Raw genomic sequence first — 25,325 nt, 5'->3', positions numbered from 1 at the left:
TAGCTTTGCTGATAATTATTATCAACATTGATTGCATTTTAGAATCACATAATCCTATTTAATAGCTATATCACATTAGCTAAAAAGATAGGTTTTAAAAATTATCCATTTTATCATTCAGGCATATTAAATATTGCTGTTTTCTTATTCCCTTCCAAAGTCTAGCTAGATGCTGGCATGCTTAGGTATCTGGAATGAGAGCACAGATAAAAGTATATTACTTCAATGCATCACATAGACATTTTCTGAATTTATCACTGTAATCATTTTAATTCTACATGTAATATTGCATTGTATAGAATTATCTGAATATATTCAGCCAGTGTTCCAAAATCAATATTTGAAGTGTAATCTATTTTATTGTTATTAATACATCTATAATCATCTAAGTACATATGTTTATTTTGTAGTTTTAAAGATTTACCTTTGTAAGTAAGATAATCCCAGACAGGTTTATGTCAGAGGATAAGAATAGAATATTTGTAGCTATAAAATAATATCATTTTTGCTCTTTTACATGTTTCATTACATTTCATTAAGCAAAAATTAGATCATTATGCTAGGAAATGATTGCCTTTAAAACATATCATAAATATTAATATTAATACCTTAAGTACTAAGATCACTATCATAATAAATTTAAAATCAGGAAGGAAAATTTAGAACCTGTATTTAAAACTTTTTAAATGGACTCATATAAGCTTACATGCAATTCAAAATGAATCTAAACTCTTCTTTAATTCAGGGTTCTGATATTTTTAGCACTAGCTGAAAATAATGAAGACGTTGTCTGCTTAACTTACTGCACTTTCCAGGCACACAGAAACCAAACCCACAAATGGCTGCCTCTACGAATCAATGCCAGAGTTTCATCAGGTACTCCATACCTCCACTCCACGCAGTGGGCTCAGGTCCGTCATCCTGCTGGGTTGGTTGATCCTATGTCAGAGGCACCCATGGCTGTTTTCATTTTTTTTCCCTCTTTATTTTCTGAGCTGCCAAGTTGCTTTCCTGCTCTGGATCAACAGATTGGGAAATCGACTTCAAGCAGCCGGGACAATATCTAGCGCTTGGGAAGTGTTTACCAACACTGACTTCAAATGACTATGCACTATCTTTTAACGTCACATTTGGAGCAAACATTTTTCCTGCCAGTCGTCGTTGTCATGAGGAATATATCCACTTACGGAAAACAACCTGTTGTTTTGGACAAAAATACACGAGAAAAGCATATTCTATCTTTTTAATTCCTCCCTTTGTCAGCTAAAGCTTGATTTGCTGTTGTTGTTGTTGTTGTTGGCATTCTGTCGTCCATATGCTTTATTCCAAAATGTAAACTCTGATGGCACACAATAGCTTTCAGTTCGGTCAGTGAATTTCAGCTCTGGCCCAAACAACTCTAACTTTGGAGGCGAAACCCAAACAGCACGGCATGCCTGCATTTCTAGTAAAGCTTATAAGAAACCCAGTTGGGTCATCACAGTAAACAAGCCATAGACAGAGGTGTGTGTAAGTGCAGGTTTTATAATATTTGATTAGAGAGATTTATTTTATGTGTGTGGCGAGGATGCACACGTCCTGGCATATGTGTGGAGGCAGGAGAAGAGCCTGGGGGAGTTGGTTCTCTTCTTCCACCATGTGGGATCTGGGGGTTAAACTCTGGTCAACAGGCTTAGTGCTGAGTGCCTTTAACTGCTACACTATTCATCAGCTCTGTAATGTATACGAATAGAACAAGCACTGTCTTAACTTCCCTAGGAACCTGGTGCTGAGCAAAGCAGGGTCCACTCACTGAATCTTATTTATGTACTGTTTTATTAGGCTTCATAACAAACATTGAATAAGCGTCTTGGGAATAATAGGCAACAGAAGAATGAGTTTCTAGTTCCATAATTCTTAAATATGATTCTACTTTATAGACTTCTTTGTAGTCACAAACAGCTCATGTTGGAGGTTCTAGTATGTAAGCAATTTTAGAGTATCAATGTGTTATTTTATAGTTCCTACAGAAAGCAATCTGCTCACACCCTCAAATAAGTTACTATAATGTATCCATTTAGTTGTATAGATTTCATTTTTTCCACTTAAAATCTATTAGCTTGCTGCATGATATATTTTTATGTATTGTTATATTAGCATTTATATTTATGTCAGCAGAAAACACATTTCTTATATATTTAAGGCAGTAGTTACTCTTGTCTTCATCAAAAACAAGGGAAACTTACATTATTTGTTTTTGAGACAGAGTCTTACTATATAGCTCAAGTTGATCTATTCTTATCATCTTCTTCCTGATCCTCTTGAGAGCAGAAATTACAAGTGTGCAGAGCCATACTCTTGTTATGTATTCTAGTTTTTACTATTATATGTAGGTATGTATGCCTGAGGAGGCCACACGTGTCAGAGGCCGTAGAGCTGGACTTACAGACAGTTGTGAGCCGCTGGACATACAGACAGTTGTAAGCCGCTGGACACGGGTGTGGAAGCAAACGTGGGTTCTCTGCAAGAGCAGCAAGTGCTCTTAAACAGCTGGGTAGTCCCTCCAGCCCCACTGGTTTGGTATTTTGTCTTAGAAAAGGTTCTGAAGAAAACTTTTGTGTACTTTCTTGGAGAAATACAGACACTTTAAAATTTGTGCTTTGCCTAATGAATGTCTCCATAGGTCACTGCTCTCTCCCCAGAGCTATAGTTCTCAAGAGGACACACTCTAAAGGGGAGGTACATGTGTGAGCCATTTGCCAGAAGGACAGCTACGTTAAGGAGTGACAAAATTCAAGAACTGTAGTTCTCTTAAGATGTGGGCCTTGCTTCCCCACTTCCGTTGTTCATAAGACAGAAAGTGGTTGCCCTTTATACTTCATGAAAATATTATATCAATGAAGATATACTTCTATCTATAAATGTGTTGAATCATTTGAAACAAAGGCACGATAATCAGATCATTACTTAGTAATACCCAAAAAACAAGATGCGGTGTTTAACATCCAGCTATTAAATATTTATTTTATTTTTAAAAACAAGGTTTGCTTTCTGTTCTTTCTGTTCTTTCTTTCATTCTTTCTTTCATTCATTCTTTCTTTCTTTCTTTCTTTCTTTCTTTCTTTCTTTCTCTTTCTTTCACTACTAGATTTAGAATATATACTTGTGTCATGGAGATCTGTGCACGTGTTATGGGAAGGGCTGCTGAGAAGAGAAAATAGACCCTGAGTGCCCTTTGTGAATAGAGTTTGTGAGGTAATTCTCCCTCCTTTGGGGTGAGTATTATCTCCATGTTGTGGAAGGAACGAAGTAACTTGTTTGAGTCCTGGGATCAGTACAGGACCAACCTAAGATTTGAACTGAGCTACAAACTTCAGCTGTACAGGACCCCAGACAAGTTTCTCAGCTTTAAACTGCTGCTGTGGAAACTTCTGTTTGCTGCTAAAATGGGAAAGGGTGGAGCTAATTTAATTAAAATAAATGATTTATAACATTAACGAAAGAGCTTTCCTTCTAGCTCCTCTCAATGTTTCCATTTCACTTTTAGCTGCCGGTTTGTATCATTTCTTATTTTACCTTCCCGGTTCATCCAGCTGTAGTTCCCGGACTTACAAAAATATACTTGCTAAAGACAGGTTCAAGGGCAAGATGAACTTCCAACTCTGCACAGTTATTTACGCTATTGAAATGTTCATCTCGGAGAGTGCGGCTTCTCCTCAGGCTAGAGGAAGGTGGGACTAGGAAGGAGGGTGGCTTGACAGAGCTAGGGAAATTCCAGGGATGGGGCTTGCCAGATTGCTTGCTGGCTCTCAGTTGCCAAACTCCACCTCCTGCTCTTTTTGCACAGCTGTGTGCCTCATTAAATAGTGATGTCTACAAATCACATCAGCGTTAAAATGCAGAGCAGGGGGAATTCCTGAACACAGGCTGCGGCCAAGTTCCTAGAGTTTTAACAGCACACTCATCAGACTGCCTCTCTCTCCTCTGAAACTATAAATAAGTTCAATATTTGGAGGTTTTTCATCCATTGTAGTGCCTACCTGTTCACTTGGAGTGTTTGAAATACATATGAAGACCAATGATGGCACCCATGTCTACAGAAACATGGCGTGGGACATGTGTTGTCAGATGTTAGACTTGACAGAGCTAATGATCTTTCAGTTGGGTGAAGAACATCACTTCATCACAGAAGCACAATTTTTTTTCCTCACCCAAGTTTGATTTTCAAAAACTGTGTTGTGAAATTTAGAACCAAGAATCCAGTTTTCTCTCTGCTCAAGGGAGAGAGCTCAACATGCACGTGTATTTTATCCATCATATGGAGGTTTGTATGTGCAAGGTCTAGTGCTGAGTGAGTAAGTCAGACAAGGCTCATAAGTGTGAACCAAGGCAGGGAGATGTCAGCTAAGAGAAGGATATACTTGAATTGTTGTAAAGACACAGAGAGACTCTCAAAGTCCATCAGAGGGGAGAGGAGAAAGTTCAAGAAAGAAATCACCTTGGGGATAGACTTTGAAAGATGGGTAGCTGAGAAGAGATAGATGGGGGCTCTGCAGGAGAAGGGGAAATGAAACAAAGGTACAAAGAATAAAGACATTCTACAGATTATCAGAAATGTGTGTTCTTTGGGTCGAAATTGTGCTGTGATGATTGGAAATCCACCACAAAAGTAAGATGGCTTGTTTACCTTTCCATTGGGTACGTGTCTTCAATGACAATGGTTAGGTTCTTACACTGATGCTGTGGGCCTTGTCTGATTTGAGTAAATAGTAGAAGGGTGGATAGGCGGAGCATCCCATAATGGAAAGCTGTCCTAATGGTACTTGTGGGTGGACATGGAAAGTGGAAGTGTTGGAAGAACCAAAGGAAAGAGGATTTATAGGTATCTTAGTTAGGGTTTCTATTGCTGTGATGAGACACCATGACCACAGCAAGTCTTATGAAGGAAAACATTTAATTTGGGGGCTCACTTACAGTTTCTAAGGTTCAGTCCATTATCATCATGACAGGGATCATGGCAGTGTGCAGGCAGATGTGGTGCTGGAGAAGTAGCTGAGAGTCCCTCATCTTGCAGGCAATAGAAAGTGATCTGTGACACTGGGAGTAGCTTGAGCATAGGAGGGAGACCTCAAAGCCCACCCCCACAGTGACACACTTCCTCCCACAAGGCCACGCCTCCTAATAGTGCCACTCCCTTTGGGATGACGGGAAACAACTACGTCCAAACTACCACAGTAAGTATTAGAAAAAAAAAAAAAATCAAAGAAGAGAGACTCTGGAGAGTTTTGGTAACCAATCTAGAAAAGGAAAACAGAGCGGTTCAAACTGGCATGTTTTATCAGCATATACACTACATAATCACCATAATAGGCAGTAGCAGTTACTGGGACACAACATGCTTCCTTGGTTCTATAAGGAAGGCAGACCAGCACATAAATACACAATGCCTACACATGATAAAATCCAGTGAGAGCTGGTAATTCATCGTGGTGATGTGGAGAAAAACAGATCTATTTTTGACTGAGGAGGAACAAGAAATTATTTTTGGAATACTCACTCTGAAGTTAGATGAGAAATAACCAGGTTATCAATACTTATCTTCAGCCATTCTGGGCACTGTCACAAAATATAATAAACTTGGTTGGTAAAACAAGAAAGTTTAGTTTCTCACAGTTTCAGACCCTGAAGAGACTGAGATCAAAGCCACAGAGCAGTCCGGTTAGGGCTATTCTTGCTCTAGATGGCAGCTTTTGGCTGTGTCCTCGCACAGTGGAGGGACAAGGCAGCTCCCTGCGAATTCTTTTTATAAGGGGACATTCCCCACCCTTACGGCTCTGTCCTCATGATTTCATTACCTGCCCCAAATCCCATCCTCATTGCACCATCAGCTTTGATGTTAGGTTTCAAAACATAAGTTTAGAGGGACATAAACATTCAGGCCACACTAATAATTAAGTGCGGAACATTGTGTTTGATTGAAGGAGGGAGTAAGCAAACAAAAATATCCTAACAGTCAACGACTCCTTCAGAAATGGAGATGAGGTGAGCAGTTAGGGTTCCTGATGAGCTGAGGCTGGGATCAGATCTCCTAGTGTCTGCAGAGGTGTGTTGAAGGGTTTGGATGAACAACTTGATAAAGAGCCATATCAAATGCAGCATGGCTCTGAATGACCTATTTGTAAATGCTGGGGGTAGGGGGCTCGTCCACTGCAGTATCTTTATGTTACAATAAAGAGATGTCTGTGGCTGGGACTTCCTTCAGGCTTCCATGGAATGAAGGTATGTCAGGATCAGGATTGGACATCCTGATCATTGAACTCAAGTATCAACCATGAACTGAGATGAGATGACCAAAGCTAGCCTTATGGCTCTCTCTAGCAACCTTATCTCCACTTTGGCAACTAGACGATTCTATTATTCTCTGTATTTCTGAGACAGCACACTATCTGTCGAGTAACAGGTACTCAGTTAGTGTTTGGCTGAATGATAAGACAGAAACCTAAGTTTTTTTTTTTTAAACAAAAAAGTTAAGTTGTTTTCTTCAGTAGAGGGAAGAACTTGGTTTAGTGCTTGAGTAAACAATTCACACACTTCCGTCTGGTTTGGAGGAGGAGAGAAAGCCAACCTTTGATGGCTTCCCTTTGATCAGACAATTTTTGATAAATAATGAGTTCCTTCAAGACCATCTTATCCAATCTTGGGGCTCAGTGTTAAATGTTCTTCACCTGCTTGTTCTGATCTGGGTTGCATGCACTTCAGAAACTCAATCTTCACACCTCCCTGATTTATTTGCTCTTTGAGATGTGAGGGGGGAAAAAAATCAGTGAGTAAAGGTTTTGGGATAATAGTTTTTAAACTCTTTTTCCGAAAGAACCATTATCTTATAAAATACCACAACTGAATAATTAAATCACAAATTTACATTTATAATCAGTAGTCTGAACCACTTATTCCTAACAGTTTACTGAGTATTTATTTCCTGGAACTTTTGATACTTCTTTTTATAGTTATAATTGAGATTATGAAATGTATGTAATTGATGGGTGAAATATTAGGCATTTATAACTGCATATATTAACAAGCAATCCAATAACATAATTATGAAACAAATTATTTTGTTTGTATGAGTGTATTCATGTGCACTTAGGCACATGTGTATTTGGGAGTTTGCATGTTACATGTATGTGTGCATGAGTGTAGAGGCCAGATTCAACCGGGGCTGCCATTCCTCACTTGATTTCCATCCTCTTTCTTGAGATAGAATCTCTCATTGGCCATGTAGACCAGGCTGGCTGACCATGGAGTCCCAGGAGTCCCAGGTCTCTATTTCCCATAGATCTGGGATTAGTAGTATGCCACCACACCCAGATTTTTAATGCAGCTTCTAGGGGTCAAATTGGTTCTCATGCTTGCTCAACAAGCACTTTACCAACTGAGATATCACTCAAGGTCCCAAATCAATGGGACCTAAGTCTTTTATAACACTTTGAAAATTAGTATGGAGGAACTATTTGATCAAATAGGCATCTTTTCTTTTTTGTCTGTGGTGAGAAAGGTGGTCAGAGTTTGGTTTTCATGTTCTCCAAGGTATATTTTTCATATATCAATAGTTCCCAATTATCATGAATACATATAAAACCGGGTAGCATTTTAGATAAACTTGGGTTTCCAAATCTGCATGTTGCATGAGGCATTCACAGACAGTGTTAACTGAAGGTGAGTAAATGAACCAGGTAACTAACTGATAGCGTATAGACAGGAGCCCCTGAGGTTGCGATGTGTGACAACACCAAACTCTTAGAGCATCTGGAGATGGCACTGTTCAAGCATCAGTGTTTTCTGTCTTTAATCTCCACTCTCCGCTGCTGTGGGCTGTGACCTCTGGGAAGGTGATTCTGTGCTCAGTATCTGTTCCTAACTCTGGGGCTTTCTTTGTCCTGAAAACTGAAAAGACATATGCAAAGAGACAAGGCTTTTGCAAGTCCCAGAAGTCGTTCTTTCAAGTGGTCCAGGTTCATTGCTCAAGCACAGACTGTACAAGAGAATATTCCAAGAATACCAACACCACCTAAACAGGAGAGAAATAGCTCTTGTTATGGCAGAAATTTAAGTAGTGCTTACAGTCAACTGCCTGGAGATTTCCTCTCAGTACATCTTTGTGGCCTGAGACAACATAGTTGAGTCTTAGAGCCTTCTCTTTCTAGAACTTCTTGCTGGGCTGCACCTGCCTTCTGATGGAGTCCCCTTGGTGGGACATCTTTACATCTTTTGACATCTCTCCAAGAGTCTCTGAAAACTTAGAGTTCCCTGGTTTTCTGGGAGAGGCTGAAAAGATGGGATAAATGAGTACCAAAGGTTTAGTTCAGCATCCTTCTCAGAGTTAGTCATTTCACCCATACATATGCACACACACACATAATTCTGGTAAAAGTCATCTAAAAAGGGCTGTCTAGACATTGGGGAGATGGCCAAGTGGGGAAAGTGCTTTCTATGTAAGCATGAGGAACTGAGTTTGAGTTTCTATTACCGTGTTAAAAAAAAAAAAAAAATCAGGTGCAGCAGCAAGGGCAGTGCCGGTCCCCTAGCCTGGGAGGATGGAGAGAGCAATGTAATTGAAAAGAGCAAATTCCATGTTCAGTGGGAAACTGTGTCTCAAAGAGATAACATGGAGAGATAAGGGTGAAAATGCCTAAAGTCAAATACCCACAGACAAATGTAACACACACAACACACACACACACACACACACACACACACACACACACTCACTCCAGAACTAGAACAACCCAAAACCCCCAAACTCAGCAATGTTCCCACTCAGTGGAAAGCATTGGGCTTCTCATTATAAGAAAGACAAAGAAGTGTGTATTCTTTGGTTTTCATTTGCTTTCCTTTGGGGTACAGCTATCCTATAGCGTCTCTTGAAGTCAGGCATGGCCACATGAATCACAAGCAGGAGCACATCATGCTACTGCTAGAATGGATCCTAAAACTACCTAAGATTCCTCCCTTGCTTTCTCAATTATTTTTCTTGCCCACTTCTTCCTCATTAATCTCCCCCTCCTTATTTCTTTCCTGATACACTGGATAGAAAGGAACCAGAGGAAATCTGTAAGGCCTTAAGAGCAGCTGAACAGTTGATGAGAAGATCCTAAGATCTATGAGACACTCGGGATAATACTGTACAAGATAGCCACCCGCAGGGCCATTTCCTAATGAGACGTGGTGTGAGTGAGGAAGTGTGATGGTGGGACAGGGTTAGAGTTACCGCATTGACATTTTATTAGAGTTCCGTCTTACAATTGATCTTCGACAAAACACTGAGAAGCGATCACGTGTAGTTCAGTCTGGATATGAAGGAATGATGGCTGTGAACACTTTTCCATCTGGAAGAGGAGGCTCTTGGGAATGGTTCACCTGTTTCTCAGGTGAATGGACTACTTTTGTTCTTTGAGGTTTGTTTTGACAAACACAAGAACTTTCAGCTGTACCATGCTAGCAAATTGTGATTATAATTATATACTGATCTTGATGTCAAATGCCTCTAAATAGTAGCAGGCTACAGACAGTGAGTGTGGGACCGTATATGCAGTGGCTTGGGGTATAGCTACCATGGGATAGAAATCTAATACTAAAACTTAGAGCAGCTAGGCCCATTACGAATGTAGATATTTTATGGAAAGCACATGGAGCTCACTGGGGAAGAGACAAGATCTATCACTGCAAACATGTCTGTGCACTGGTTCGTTTTTCTCTTGTTAAAAAGAAGAAAAAAAATAAATCAAGAACTAGCCAGGTATGGTGCTGCATCCCTGGGAGGCAGAGGCAGGCAGATCTCTGTTTGAGGCCAGCCTTACCTACAGAGCAAGTTCCAGGATAGCCAGGGCTATACAGAGCAAACCCTGCTTACAAACCAAAACAAAATCACGAGGACATAAAATTGAGAAATAAGCCTCCACTCTGAGGCTCTCAAGGCTTAAATCAGGCTCCTCATTGTAACTCCCAGGACTTGTGATTCTCAGAAGGCTGGGAATTTAACTTCAGACCACACTTTAAAACAGAATACTACTGCCTACTGCTTAAGTACCTGCCAGGTTATATACTCATTCCGGACACGGACAGGATTGACAGATTGATAGCTCTTTCTCGATTCCGTCTCACATCTACGGACTAGGAGCTAGGGTCTACAAATAGAAGAAAACAGGCAGTGTTTATCTTTCCTGGTTACTTTAATCGGTATACCATCCTCTAGTTCCAGCCGTTTTCCCACAAATTTCATCATTTTGTTTTCATTTGATCAAGAGACTTCAAAGCAATATAGGCTATTGTGGGTATACTTAGTTTCCTCCAAGAACGTAAGATGCTCTTGTTGAAAACACCACACCCTCAGACATAGGCCGTGGGCGAATAGAGATGGAGCCAACATGGATGTCCCTGATAGGTTGTCCAATCTGAAGCAGTCAGCCCTAAGCACAGGTATATGTGAGCAACACTAAAAGACTCAACAGTTTGTGTATGTGTGTGCCCTTGTGTGTGTGTGTGTGTGTGTGAATGTGTGCACATATGTGAGTGCATGCAACTGATAACTAGTGAAGAATTCAATCACTTGAGAGGAAGTGAAGAGACATAGGGTAAGTGAGAGAGAATGATGTAAACACAGTTATTCATGTATGAAGTTCTCAATTTCAAAATTTGAAATTAATCCAAAAAAAGGACTTTTCGATCTTGATATCACTAAGTACAGTAAGATGCATGAATTTCACTGTGTGTGCTGTGATAGTGCTGAGGGATTTTCTGATGGCCTGAGCATTACAGCCCGATCCTTCCGAAGGACCCCAAACGTACTAAAAGTGTGTCGCCTCCCTTTTTTTTTCCACCCTGACCCTCCCTCGTCCTTCCATGTCACTCACGCTCTCCATCACGTTGGTGGGAAGAGGAGAATGTTTGCTGTGGACATGCTGTTTCAGGCAGCAAGGAGGCAACACTGAGCATGGATGAGCACAGCGGGAGGCTTTGGTGCATGGAGTAAACATGGTACTGGAAACCTCCAGAAGTCAAGTATTTAAGGCAGTCAACTACAAGGGTCCTTTCTAAGCTTCCACACAGGATGGGCTCTGGTTACTTGCATGTCCAGAGGGAATCCTCAGGGGCAACCTTCTAGTGATGAGGAAGAAAGAGGACATGAGGTTCTAGGATAGGGGCATCTGCTATGATTACCCATCTCTTTGTATATAATTCCTTAAAGGGAAAATATTACCCCGATAATATGTATATAACCAACACTAACCAGGCTGAAAATGAACCTCCATATGTGATGCCATTTAGAAATTAAATAGCTCCTACAAATGACATCTCAGTTAAAATGGGTGCATAAATATGTAATGACTTTAAGTTAGCCAACGGCACAGCAATTCAAGTTTCCACGGGACCAGAGACATCGTGAAAGTTGGTGTGGAATGGTTGGAAATACTTTAAATTTACTATGGAATCATTTACCCATAAAAGACAAAGAAAAAAAAAAAAGACAGGGTAACATGTCTCTGAAAGAGAGGTTTGGTTATGGTTTTGGTTTTGGAGCTGCAGACTGCAGGCTTGGCCTTGCAGAGATGCTCAGCAGTAACTCAATGGGTACAAGATCCAGATGGAGAAGTCTGCTTTACCGAAACCAAGTGTATGAACGGCACCATGGTTAGATGCACACCCACCGTATGGAAGTGGTCTATTGAAGAGCCTCCTGTCTCAGCAAGGATGCCTGCATGGAAACATAAAGTTTTCTCTATTCCCAAATGGTAACCAATACCTGTAGCAAAGAACACCCATGAGCACCAGAGGGAGCGACGCCCCCGCAGAAACCAGAGTTGGGGCTGTTTTGGTGGAAGTAAGTGGACTTGTTCTTCCGGAATCCAGGCTGCTTCTGGCCAGCACAGTTTCTTTTCATCCCTAGATGGATACCATCTGTTTAAAGACTGACCTGAAGCCATCTGAGAGATTGAACTCTGTCCTCAGAGACAGGCTTCCAGGTACCACCCTAAAACCCCATGAGGTCATGGACCTGCCCTTCCTAGCTCTCATAGCCGCTTTTATATCCATTTATCAGAGATCTTTTTATACTACAAAGTCACCTTTATAAGCATTATCACATACCAACCAATGCATGTATGCAATCTCTCCTGGATACTTTAAACTACTGATTAGGAAATCCAGTTTTTACTTTATTAATTGGGGTTGATAAATTTCTTAAAATATTTGACAACAAATATGTTTAATTTTGTAGGCTGGTCGCTGTCACAGCTTCTAACCTCTGGCCATGTAGAGCAAAAGCCCCAGACAGCATAAGCAGTGAGCAGTCAAAACCCAGAAACACAATCCTGCTGAGGAGAGGGAGGAAGGATTGTAGGAGCCAGAGAGGTTAAGGACATCACCAGAAAATACACACAATCAGCTAATCTGCACAGGGTCTCACAGAGTCTGAAACAACAACCAGGGAGCCTGCATGGGACTGACCTAGGCCCTCTGCATGTATGGGACAGTTGTGTAGCTTGGTCTTCTTAAGAGACTCCTAACAGTGGGAGCAGGGGCTGTCTCTGACTCTTTTGCTGGCTTTTGGGACCCTGTTCCTCATACTGGGTCGCCTTGCCCAGCCTTAATACATGGGGAAGGGCTTAGTCTTACTGCAACTTGATATGCCATGTTTGGTTGATATCCATGGGAGGCCTGCCCTTGGCATAGAAACAAAGGAGGAGGGAATGGGGGAGGGGGAGGAGAGGAGGGAGACTGGGAGGACAGGAGGGAGTGGAAACTGTGGTCCGGATGTAAAATAAAAATGAAGAAAAAGAGGTTCAGAATGTGGAGAAGGGAGTGTCTGGGAAAAGTTAGGAGTGAATATATCCAAATATGTTGTATTAAGTTCTCAAAGGATTAATAAAAACATTATTTTTTTTTTAAAGAAAAAAACAGACACTCTTGGTTTCAACTTTTTTTTTTTTTTTTTTTTTTTTTTTTTTAATTTTTTTGAGACAGGGTTTCTCCGTGAAACCGTCCTGGTTGTCCTGGAACTCACTCTGTAGACCAGGCTGGCCTCAAACTCACAGAGATCCGCCTGCCTCTGCCTCCCGAGTGCTGGGATTAAAGGCGTGCACCACCGCCGCCAGTCACCTGGCTTTAACTTTTTAGACTGTCAAATATTGTCTTCATTATCACTGTTGGCGTTTATTAATTTATTTGCGGGTAGAAAACCATCCATATGAAGTTTACACGGTGGAGAGGTCGCTCTCTTTCCAGCCCCCGTGGCAATGCCTCTTTATGCCTAGGAGCCCTTCAGGGAGGGGAGTTCAGAGTCTCCACCTTGAAGACCTCCCCACTTGCCCTTTAGTGAGGCAAGCAAGCTAACAGAAAGGCTCCCTGCAGCTGAGGTGCATAGTAATTACCTACCCAGTGTGCATCGGGTGGGCGGCTGGAAGGAGAGCAGCGTGCAGTCTACAACCTAGGCTCCTTGAGCTGCACTCATAAAGTCATCCAAGGAGGTGAGAAAAGCCCCTAGCTGCGGTCAGAAGGACTTGCCATCGCTACACCCTGCGAGGTTTTTGTGGAGACTTGGGTTCTGTTCCCCAAACAGCAGCAGATAGCTCTGGGTGTAGCCCTGGAAGTGGGCGGTGTGCAGGCCGCTGTAGGGCTGCCTGCCCGGCCTTCTTCAGCAGCAGGTGATAGGAATTGCTTTCCTGGATGAATTGCCTGAGGTCAGCTGAATCAGAAAAAACTGGGGCTGCTTTTGTAATGGTGAGGGACCATGGGCTGGAGGCCTTAAAATATCAGAATAATTCAGTGGGGGGAAATAGCCATTATTTAGTAACCCAGTAACCTTCACAGGAAGAAACGGAGCTTACAGAGGGGCAGGGATTCCCGAGCTAACCTTGTCAGCTGGAGCACACAGCGACAGAAAATGTAGTCTTCACTGCCAAGGGGAATGCACTGCTCTCCAGAGTGAGATATGAACTTGGGGGCAGGACCCAATAAGCAGCCGGAGGTTGGGGGCGGGGAGCCAGATGACAGGACAGTATAGTGCTGCACCTGACTTTAGATATTTGATTAAGACTTTGTTTCTTAAAGCTGCTTCCGAGAAGCCCCTTCTTGTTCCCTGCACATGCCCAGACTCCCCTCCCTGGAGTAAGGTTGGCCCACCTGCCCGGGTGATTGTCCTCTGATTCCCTGTGTATGGAAATCACAAAAGTTGGGCTATGATGTTTCTCAAGCATCCCACACTTTAGCGCGTCTTGAGGAACTCCCAAGCTCTAAATAATACCTTTTTTCCCAGATTGCACTCTTCCAACTGTTGACTTACTGGGATCAGGGTCAGGCTCAGCCATTTGCATTTTTAAACATCCGAAGTATTCGAAGGTATTGTCAGGTTTGAGAAATCAGGGCTAAGGGAAGCCTGAGAGATTGAGCCTAGAGTAGGACAAGGGCAAAAAGCAGTAGGTAAGAAGGGCAGGCAGGAGAGGGTGCTGAGGGTGAGTTAGTGCTTAGTGCTGGGGTTCACTAGTACCTAAGCGTGGAAAGGAGCGGCCAGAGGCTGCTGAGCTCCTGGGTCTTCATGGCGTGCATTCTAATGCTTGCGGCTGAATTTAATCCTGCCCTAGGGAGTGCTTTCACCTGAGTCTATAGGAGCCGCCACTCTCCGAGAGCGCCATGAAGACAAATCAACCCTCTCTGTAGTTTGCCGGTACACAGGACATTTGTTTCTCTCAGCAAGCAGGGAAGACAAGGTGAAATGACTCAGAAAGAAGTAGTTTGAGTTGACAGGTAAAAAATAGCAACAATAATAATAGGGCACTGCTGGAGGGTGTGAGTGTGTGTGTGTGTGTGTGTGTATTTGTCAGGAACCATTGGGTCTTAGCGATTCGGATCACACAGTAAGATGAAGGCTAGAGTCTTCGGAATAGGGGATCTTAGAATTCGTTTTATGTCACCCACCTCCCTTCACTGAGGATGAACTTGAACCCCAGACAACAGAGACTTGCCCACGATCGCAGCCACAGAAAGCCTCTATCAGGGCTGTACTGTAGGCACAGCTGTAACCTGTGTCCGAAGCTCTAAGGGGTCCATGACTGGAAGAGTCAGCATAGTGTGAGAGCTGGGGACACAGGCGATGCAGCCATCTCACTGGGTTTAAATCTCTTCCAGTCACAATGCATGTATCCTTCTTTTGTGGAAGATGATTTGCTGTCCATGCCATCCTTTCTTCCCTTTAAGTGAAGACTAGTAAAATGTTATCATAGGGTGTTGAAAGGATCAAATGAGTTCATAGCCAGGAGTATGTAGAAAACGCCTAGCATGCTGCTTGTATTATGCAACATTGCAATCATTACACTCTATTTTGTTAATACTGAAATGGTATCTGAGTGCTGGCATGGGGGGCAGTGGTAGAGCATCTACTTAGCATGCTCAAGGCCCAGAGTTCAATCCCTAATGCTTCCAGAAACATTTGGAAATTGCTGTCTGAATGGACATGTCTATGACACAGTGCCTACCTGGGAATGATGGATATTTAGAGAAAATTTAATTTTTATGAAAGCATTCTGAGCTCTAGACATACTGAAATTAACTGAATCCCCAAGCTATGAGTTTTTATATACTCTGTCTTTAAAGTACAGATTTCCAAGTCTTATGCCACATATCTATCTATCTATCTATCTATCTATCTATCTATCTATCTATACAGGACTTTGCAGCATTGAACCCTATTTCTGCTATAGCCCTAGTACCTTTTCTACTTTGTGTTTTCAGACAAAGTGTTGTTTAATTGCTCTGGATGCCCTTGAACTTGGGATCCTCCTGCCTTCAACCTGCATGGCAGGCCTGTGCACAGGTCAGGCCCTTACCACATCATTGAAATCAAAACACTATAGGGGTAAGATCAAGGCATTGGCATTTCCCACAAAGTACTCCAAGTGATTCTCCTTACCTTGAGAGTGTGGCACTTCCTTCCTCTTACTAGAGGAGTACGTAGCCTCTTAGCTTAGACTTGAGGCCTTCCTTGCTCCTGGAGATCACACTTTTCCTGGTTGGTACAGTTAAAGAAACTGAGTTTTCAATTAGCCTCCAAAATGGCAGTCTGGGGACTCTGGAGCCATGCTCTTATAAACATCATCCACATTCTCCAGATCCACACATGACCTTGAGCACAGTCTTATCTGTAAGATTTGAGAATGTTGGTATCTACCTAAAAGGACATTGTGAAATTAAACAAGGCTTGCTGGGTGCATTGCAGGGCACCTCCCTAATGGGAGCATTGAGATGCTGGCTGCTGGTTTGGCTCTAGCTACTGACACCGCTCCTGTGGTCCACTGCTCAAATGTTTCCTCTGACAAGTACTGGCTTTACCCCTATTCTCTGTCAGCTACCATGCTGAAAAGCACAACCAGGAAGAACAGGGGCTAAATGGTGTTTCTTGTCTCTAGGAGTCAATCTCTAGATACTATTAAAAACTTCTACCATGTGGTGAGATATGATTCTAACCATGAAGGGAACAAAAGCTCCACAATGATTTAGTGACAAAGAAATAGAATAGCCCCCCAATGTAATGAGGGCAAGGAGGGGACTAAGTTAATGAGCGCAGGTTCTGAGCTGGGGAAGGCTGAGCATCACGGGCCTATAGCTTCAGAAAGAATAGCAACAAGTGAAAGGAAGTCAGAAAGAAGCTATAATGGGACGGGGTGGGAAGCAAAGGGAGCTATAGGCAGAGAAAGAGTCATTATCTTCAAAGTAGAATTGGCTGTGACAGAAAGTGAAGCCAAGATGTGAAAGTTAGAGTGCTCTCATAATTTTCTCTTTCTGAGTTGACCTCTTGGAAGGAATAGACATGGAGTCATAAGGAAAATTGTGATAGGTAAAGGAGAATCCTCTGAAAAGAAGTTACTAACTCTGATGAATGCCTGAATAGAGAAGAAATGGGCATATAGGAGATTCGTCCTAATATTAATCACTTCAGTGATATATAGGAGGAACCCCTTTGAGCATGATGCTTCATAAATTAGGATAAATGGAAATCAATTGAGGCATAGGATATGCTCCAGATGCAGTTAATTCTAAATTTTGTTTGCTAAGAGTGAAGCTGATGAGTATATTTGAGTTGGGGTAGAAGATGTGTTAAATACTCATCTTGATGTTATGAACAACACCTGGCATGGACAAGAGACGAAAGATTTGACTCTGAGGCTCAGAGTATCCATCATTTGAATCAGAATTCTGTGGGATGGGGACATGGAGTTTCCATTTTCTCCACAGCTACTTGGTACACTGGTAACAGGAGCATATGGGATGGGCTGTTCTTTACTTCTTGGCAGGCAGGGAATAGAAATAACAAATAGGACTAGGGAAATGGCTCAGGATGTAATATGCTTGCTTGTACAAATAGCAGGCATGAGAACTAATATATTTCCAGAACCCACATGCCAAGTGAAGGTGGAAACTTATAAATCCAGCACTTGGATGGCAGGGATAGGGGGATCTGGCTAGGCTAACTATAGCTATGAACTCCAGATTCATAGAGAGAGCCTGCCTTAAAGCATATTGGGGAAGACTGCCTGCCAGCATCAGCCTTGGGCCTCCATTTATATGTGGACACTTGAATGCATCACTTCACACATACGTACACATACATCTGAACAGGCATACAACACATATAGCACATGCACACACACACACACAGACACACACACACAGATGCACACACACATACATCTGGACAGGCATACAACACGTATAGCACACACACACACACACACACACACAGAGCTATGTTCATTGATTCTCAATAAAGCAATTATATTATGAATACACAAGAGATTAACCCACTGAATTGATCAGAGCCCTTTTGAAAATTGTCTTTGGACATGCTATCCCAGCCATACTTGGGGATGTCTTTCAGTAATATCCGAAGTGTTTACTAAGCCTATCAAATGTCAATCAAAAGCAACCATCACAAATGGAGAGACAGGAAACACACTGATTTTTTTTTTTTTTCAACACAATGGTAGGGGAAAAAACTGCTATCTAAGGAAGCAAATATGCTAATGGGCCAGCCAGACTTAGAGCAAGTGAGTGATGGTGAGGAGGTTGGCTTTACCCAATCTAAGAGCAAATCTATTCATCCGTGGCCTTTAGAAGCTGGTGAGTATGATAAATGGACAATGCAAATGGCTTCAAAATGTTCTTTGGCCTCCTTAAAGCTAGATATTAATAATTAATATCAGCAATTTTAATGATGCTAATCATTATGACCATGGTAGTGTAACTCAAGGATTTTAAGGGTTTCTCAACTAAAAATGGGAAAGGAATTATGTGATCTAAAATGCTTCAGAGACCTAGACAGGTTGGTAAGAAACTATCAACCAATAGATAAATGGATATTGGAAGGAGAAGTCAACCTCAGGGTTTTGATCTACTTTTACCTGAGAGTCGGAGAGACGCCCTGAGTAGTTTAGTGATCAGGGTCTCTTGAACACCAGGGAAGTTGGATGTATTTTTACACTATATCTGTAGACTCCCTTTATCCACCATCCTCCTTGAGCACCAGTGAAGTTGGCTGTATTTTCACACTACATCTGTAGACTCCCTTTATCCACCATCCTCCTTGAGCACCAGGGAAGTTGGCTGGATTTTCACACTACATTTGTAGCTTCCCTTCCCCACCACCCTTCCTCCCACTGAGCTGATGCTGAGAACTGAATGCAAGGTTTTGCGAATGCTCAAAGGCTGAGCTACATCCAGGGCCCCTCTCCAGGCTTTTGAAAGTCACCCCTGCTGGTGCTGTTAAGGGTTCCTAACCTTGGCTTCCCTATATTTCAAAGAACTTAAGAACCAAATTGGTAAAGAAATGTGGACTTATTTACAATATAGCCAAACTGGAGGAGAGAAGGGCTACAGATTTCTGTTTCCTGATGTTGTATTTCAGTTTTCTGTGGAAGATGAAACAAGGCCAAAAAATACACATCCAGTGGGTTCTGACCTGGGAAAAGGGGACCTGAGCTCAAGGTTCTTCCTGTCCTCTGTGACAGAGATGGTTGTCTTTTGTTTTGCTTAAGGACAGGCTGAGAGAAATGGAATTAAAACCTTTTCCCCAACTGTTTCAACAGAGAAATGATTCTGATTTGGTTGATGGTGGAATTTCCACCCACTCAAGGTCTGGCAGAGTTCTTTATCTCTAGGTCCATTTCTCTGAAAGGTTTGGACTGTTCTTATCTTTTCTTTGTAGGTCAGCTTCAGCTCAGACTCCTCTGTGCCTATGAAACACACTTATTTTGCAAGTAAAAACTGAGAGTGGACTGATCGGTGGGAAAGGTGTATCTGCTTTACCAGAGCTTCTGCCTACGGTCTTAGATAGCAGTCCCAGTGCCATTGGCAAAAGGGTCCCACAACCTAGGACTGTTATTTGCTTATCACCACTAGTTTTTAATGCCATTTCTTGACCATCTTGTTGGCAAGGGATGCTTATTGTGACAAAATAGGTTCAGTAGATTTTTTAACCTTAAAAAGAAAATCTCCTAAATGTTAAAATTCCATGGCTCCGAAGTTGTATGGGGAATGAGAACTAGACATTATATTATATATGTAATTTAATAAGGCATGACTTTGAAGCCACACAATCTTGTATTTAAGTCCCAGCTTTATCGTTTACTGCCTGAGTGGACTTGACTAACCTGCTTCTCTTCTCTGAGGCTGGAGGGCCTCTGCATAACTGGAAAAGCAGGCCCCATTCAAAGATCGCGCCTTAATCCACAGCAATGCTCTACTGCAGATCAATCCTCAGACACCTCAGACAGGCAGAGCACAAACTGAGAGGACTGGCCGGGATTGGCTTGTCTACCCCTAAGAAGGTCACCGTGCAGTAGGAAATTAGAAATCAGTGCACAAGTTGTTGCGATAAAGAGTAAAAATTAAGAAAAAGTTACAAGCACTGTATTAATAATATCTATGGGGAAAAAAAAAAACCTTTTTGTTTGTTTGTTTTTCAAGACAGGGTTTCTCTGAGTAGTTTTGGTGCCTCTCCTGGATCTTACTCTGTAGACGAGGGTGACTTCAAAATCACAGAGATCCTCCTGGCTCTGCCTCCCAAGTACTGGGATTAAAGGCATGTGCCACCACTGCCCGGCTTAAAAAAAAAAAAAAAAAAAAAAAAAAAACCAAAAAAACAAAACCCCAACTTTCTAAAAAGCAACATGCCCTATTCATTAGCTAACCCTTTGAATGGCTTTCTGCATACTAGAATCTCTGTAGATGGTTGAGTCGTTTGCACATGAAACATTTCCAAGTGTATTATGTGCATTTGTTTCAGAGGGATGACATGGAATCCACAGATAATTTTATTTTTTAAACTAAGCCATCCTGCCGTATTTGTTTTTAAAATGGCACTCAGGAGTATTGATGTATGCTAGATAGCAAGACGATTAGGAGGAGATGAGTTTTCAGCATTTATCACCTTTGTATTTTAGTGTAACTGTCATTTAAATTTATTTCATAATAATATGTTAGAATAATAGCTGTGATTAACCATTGCTTGGAAAGTCCCAGGGAGTTTAGCTCCTGTTCTCAACAGCCAACATTGCAGCACAGTAATGGATCTTGAGGAAGTTCATGCTGTAGGGACCTCAGCTACGCTGTGATGTTAATGAGACAGGATGAACTTGATATGCTAACCATCCTTCATAGCCGGGACTCATGCATGGCATCATCCCCTCAACCTATGAGAGTTCCAGTGTGATCCTAACTGGACAGGATGCTCCTGGAAGAGCTGCTTTCCTCTCCACGGTTACTGAGACCTGAGTCAGGAAATCTAGCAGCAGCCAGGAGCTTCTAGTTGCCTTGCTAACTGTTATCTTTTCTGTTAGGCAGTTTAGGGCATGCTTGTGTAGAATCAAGTGCATTTCTAAATATATGTGTGTGAGTGTCTTTGTGTGTGTGTGTGTGTGTGTGTGTGTGTGTGTGTGTGTGTGTGTGTGTGTGTTCTAAAGGGAAATAGGGAGACTTTGTTCTTAAAATGAATTCCCCATATTTATGTTACTGGATAAATGGCAAGCATGGGCACTGCTAAAAAGCCATAGGTTGGTCCAGGTATGGAAAGTATTAGCATCTTATGTCCTAGTTTATTTTTAAAGACTGCAGAAAGAGCCACGTTAGAGCATAACAGAGCTGGCCTGATTGTTCTTTAGTTTGGTATTTCAGTCTAGCCTTTCCACATGGTCAATGAACAGAATCAAGGTGGCAGTGATGCTTTCTGGGGCCACGGGAAAGCAAAAGAAAACGCCAGCTGCTGACTGATGCGTGTTTTCCAGTAACTTCTATGAAGAAAAGTATTCTTTTCTGAATTAGAATACAGAGTGAAGGATAGTTTGTTTAAAGAAAAAAAAAAAAAAAAAGGCCATAAAGAACTTAAAAAAAAAAAAACCCTTCAGACTTCCAGTGTTTGGGCATGACTGGTTTGACAGAGACCTTTGAAGGAAGCCATTGTTGCATGAGTAATTGATACTGAGATTCTCCCATAGGCAAAGACTTAAAAGATGGGCAGTGCTGACTTCATCGTTCATGCCCTATGGCCCTAGGTGACCTCTCCACTCCCTCCCCCATAGTGTTTGTATGCTGAACTACTGAACAAGAAATTAACTCTGTTTGCAAAGGAGATGTGTAAGCATGTCCTAATGGACAGCCTTGAACTCTGTTCCCCTCCTCTCTCTTCCTTTCTCCTCCCCTCACCCCCCTTCATCTGCCTTCCCCTATCATTTCTTCTTCTCTTTTTGGAGGTCAATATCTCACTAGGCGTACATTTCTAAATTTTTGTACTCTTAGAGAGGAAAGAAAAAAGCCCACCCAGTTTAAGAGGAAGTTTATTTAGCAAAGTAAAGTAAATGATAGCATACTCTAGGAACAATGACTGTAGCCTCTCACCATAAGGAAGGAATGTGTGTCAGAGGATGCGGGTACCAGCCCATTGGCTTCTGAGTTGTATAATTTAAAGAAGTGTTTATGAATATGTATGAGATAGGTGACATACTACTGATGAAAAGTAATGTTTTTTTTTTCCCCCTCTCAAATTATGGAGGACTAAAGGACTAGATGTTCCTTTGAAATTCCTTGCAGAGTTTGGTTCCCAGTAATCATGCCTGGTAGCTCACAATCACCTGTAACTCCTCCAAGAGATCCAGTTCCCTTATCTGGGTTCCACTGATACCAGCACTCATGAACATATATACCCACACAGACACAGATTAAAATTAGAAATAAATCTTCAAAGAATAGCTTACGAAAGGACCTTTCAATGTAAGTCCTAGTGCCCACTCTTCTTTTGACACAGCACTTAAGTTCCATATCCTCCCCAATTGCATATCTCCACATTCTGTGTCCAAAATTTTGCACAGCCTTTATGTTTCATATGCACTAAGTTATTGTCCATGTTAGCCCTTCATATTTGACTGTAGACCAAAATGGATGAGACAGACAACTGGTTGACCTCCTTGCTAGTCTACCTACAGTGCACATTAGCTCTTACTGCTCAGGCTGATTCTCCCTCAGACACTTGTCTCTTTCTTTGGGCCTGCCAAAATTATATATCATGATTTAATAGAGATGTTTACACTCACCATGTTTATTATAGATTTGTTTTCCCCTTGTCTCCATCATGACCTCCCAGAGGAATGAGACAGTCATACTCACTTTTTATTTCCAGTACTCAGATGCTTCTTGGTGAAGGATGCATATTTTATTCATTATTTTTATATTATTTAACCAAATCAATGAATGTACTGCTGAGGTAGGGTGGTATGATTTATTAATAAACCCAGTGTTGTAATCTCCTACTATGTAAATAGAATATAGAGTAAATATTTGAAAGGGGAGTAAGAAGATTAACTGTCCTCTTACACTATTAATTTCATTCATTTTTACATGAACAGCGATGATTTAAGAGCATAACTAATTTCATTCTGAGGTAAAATTAGCCTACTGATCATTATAGCAAATCACTACCCAGATTATCTAGGCAGATAATATTCAGACTTGGAGAATATATCAACTGAAAAAAAGCTGGAGTTTCATTCTAGATAAACAGGGATCAATGTTGAATTAAAAAAAAAAATCATACTTGAGAACCTAGCCACAAAATGAACAAGTTGAAGTGGCATTAATTAGCACAGAATCCTGGTGTTTGTGTATCCCTTAGTTAACCATGAATTCTAATTCCAATTAAGTAACACCTACACACACACACACACACACACAACCTGGTAAGCAACTAGTGATTAAAAAAATAAAGCCTTAGGTCCAAGAAGCTTATATTTATTGTCCTACAGTGTGGTACTAAAATTGTAGCTACAAGAGAAGTTATTAATCCTAGGACAAAATTGAAGTTCTCTGAAATGACTTCTGTTTTCCAATTCTACTTCTTACCTGCTGGAGGCAGAATGGGCAGATAATCATTTGAGGCACTTATAAAATAGGTTTAATGATAGGTCAGCCTTGCCGACAGATTTAATGAAGGGCTGTTTATTTTCTTTTTGAAATCTACACTCTGTTGGGAAGTGTAAGTATAGCATACAGTAACAATGCTATTAATTAAGAGAGATGCATTTGATAAAAATGACTTGATTGTCTAGCATTGGAATTTTTGTCTTGATTGCCTGCAGAGTATAGTCTGGGATGCTTTCTAAAGAAACATCATTTGTACAACTTAGGAACTGTGTTCCGTATGCCTGTATGACTTTACAGACTCATTGGTGTTTTCGCTTAGATTTGATTTAATTAGCCAGTGTCGTGAATACAGATACTATAATCTTAGCTTCATTTTTTTTGTCCTTTTAAGTTTCGTAGAAACCCCAGCTCATTTCTCTTGGAAAGAAAGTTATTACCGATCCGCCATGTCACAGAGCACCCAGACAAGTGAGTTCCTCAGCCCAGAAGTTTTCCAGCATATCTGGGATTTTCTGGAACAGTAAGTATGGAATAATCAAGAAGTGCACCTGAACTCTTTAAAAATAAGTCAACACAAATGGCTGAAACATCATTTACTACAGAACATTTTGAGAGTCAGTTAACCAAAGTTATCCTTTTGTAAATTTAAGGCCGTCGATTATTTAATGGCATTGAAAATAAAGTTTTCTTTCTCCAGTTTTCAATACCAAAAGAACATCATTACTTTGAAGTAGTAGCACTGTACACATTCTAAATGTTTTTCCCAGAACAATCTGAAACACCTTCCCCAGTATCAATGTCTGGCCCTCAAGCCCTATTCCTTTTTCTTGAAGACGTATCCCCTGAGAAGGTGAAACACTCTATTTCATTAGTCATTTTACATTTCTGTGAAAAATGTTTATTACTGTTTTTCTCAAAGCCAGGTTTTAGTTAAGTTGATAGAAAGATGAAAGGGGACACTAGAGTGCTTACTGCCCACCACTGGCCTTCCAGGATCTGCACATGGCACTGTCCCTGACCTATCCACGTTAGCCTTCGTGTCAGCCAGCAGAGGTCATGTCTCCAACATGCCAAGTAGGATTTAGTTTGACCTTCCTCGGATGATGTGCATGGGAAAGGGTTGAGTCCAGATTCAAACCTGGGGTTTCTGATTCTAAGCAAGGACTGGCTAGCACTGAAGCAGAAAAATTTCATCATTATTAATTAGTTAAATGCCTTGCAGTTTCTCCCGATTGGTGATGCATACTGTCCTCTTCTTTGTGCTAGGCCTATATGTTCGGTACAGCCCATCGACTTGAACTTTGTAGATGAACCATCAGAAAATGGTGCAACCAACAAGATTGAGATCAGCATGGATTGTATTCGCATGCAGGACTCAGACCTCAGTGACCCCATGTGGGTGAGTACCCTGAGCTCCCTCTTCATGTGTGGGCCAGGCTATTGGCAAATCAAAAGGAGATGGCTCTGAACAGAAAGACCGTTGGGAAGAGAGCATATCTCGTCAACTGGGAAATGATTAGTGGTGCTTTTTCTTTTCATTTGTCTGTTTGTTTTCTTCATTGTTCTTTATGGTAAGCCCAAATCAGAGAGGATGATGGCACCAGGGTGCTCACAGCCTAGAGAAGCAGAAGCTGGATCTGATGCTACCCAGATCCATCCGCTGTGGGAAGCACTTTCCTCATTTAGCTTCACAGTAATGCCGAAGGAAGAAGTAACTTCTGGACACATACTCAGGAAACAAAGTCAAAAGGAGCATAGATGAGAAATAAGTGGTATTTCCTGGGCTTTTCCACTGTGTCACTCATAATGTTAGGATGTTAGGTTTATTACCTACCTATTAAGTGGTGAAACCATACTAGTGACTTCTGTCTCTGGCTAGGTCAGTAGTA

At 41.5% G+C, this 25,325-nt stretch overlaps 1 protein-coding gene across 1 annotated transcript in view; it reads left to right on the top strand.

The window, feature by feature from the left end:
- Nucleotides 1-24,904, top strand: part of LOC119088834 (tumor protein 63-like) — a 79,852-nt gene extending 54,948 nt beyond the window's left edge. Inside the window, exons 2-3 of the mRNA XM_037209993.1 lie at nucleotides 23,828-23,956; nucleotides 24,703-24,904. Coding sequence (XP_037065888.1) covers nucleotides 23,828-23,956; nucleotides 24,703-24,904 — 331 coding nt within the window. The remainder of the gene's footprint in view (nucleotides 1-23,827; nucleotides 23,957-24,702) is intronic.
- The last annotated feature ends 421 nt before the right edge of the window (nucleotides 24,905-25,325 follow it).

The sequence above is a fragment of the Peromyscus leucopus genome, chromosome 12, assembly GCF_004664715.2.
Source record: "Peromyscus leucopus breed LL Stock chromosome 12, UCI_PerLeu_2.1, whole genome shotgun sequence".
NCBI lineage: Eukaryota > Metazoa > Chordata > Mammalia > Rodentia > Cricetidae > Peromyscus > Peromyscus leucopus.
The sequence above is the reverse complement of the archived record's forward strand: the minus strand, read 5'-3'. Positions and strand labels throughout refer to the sequence as shown.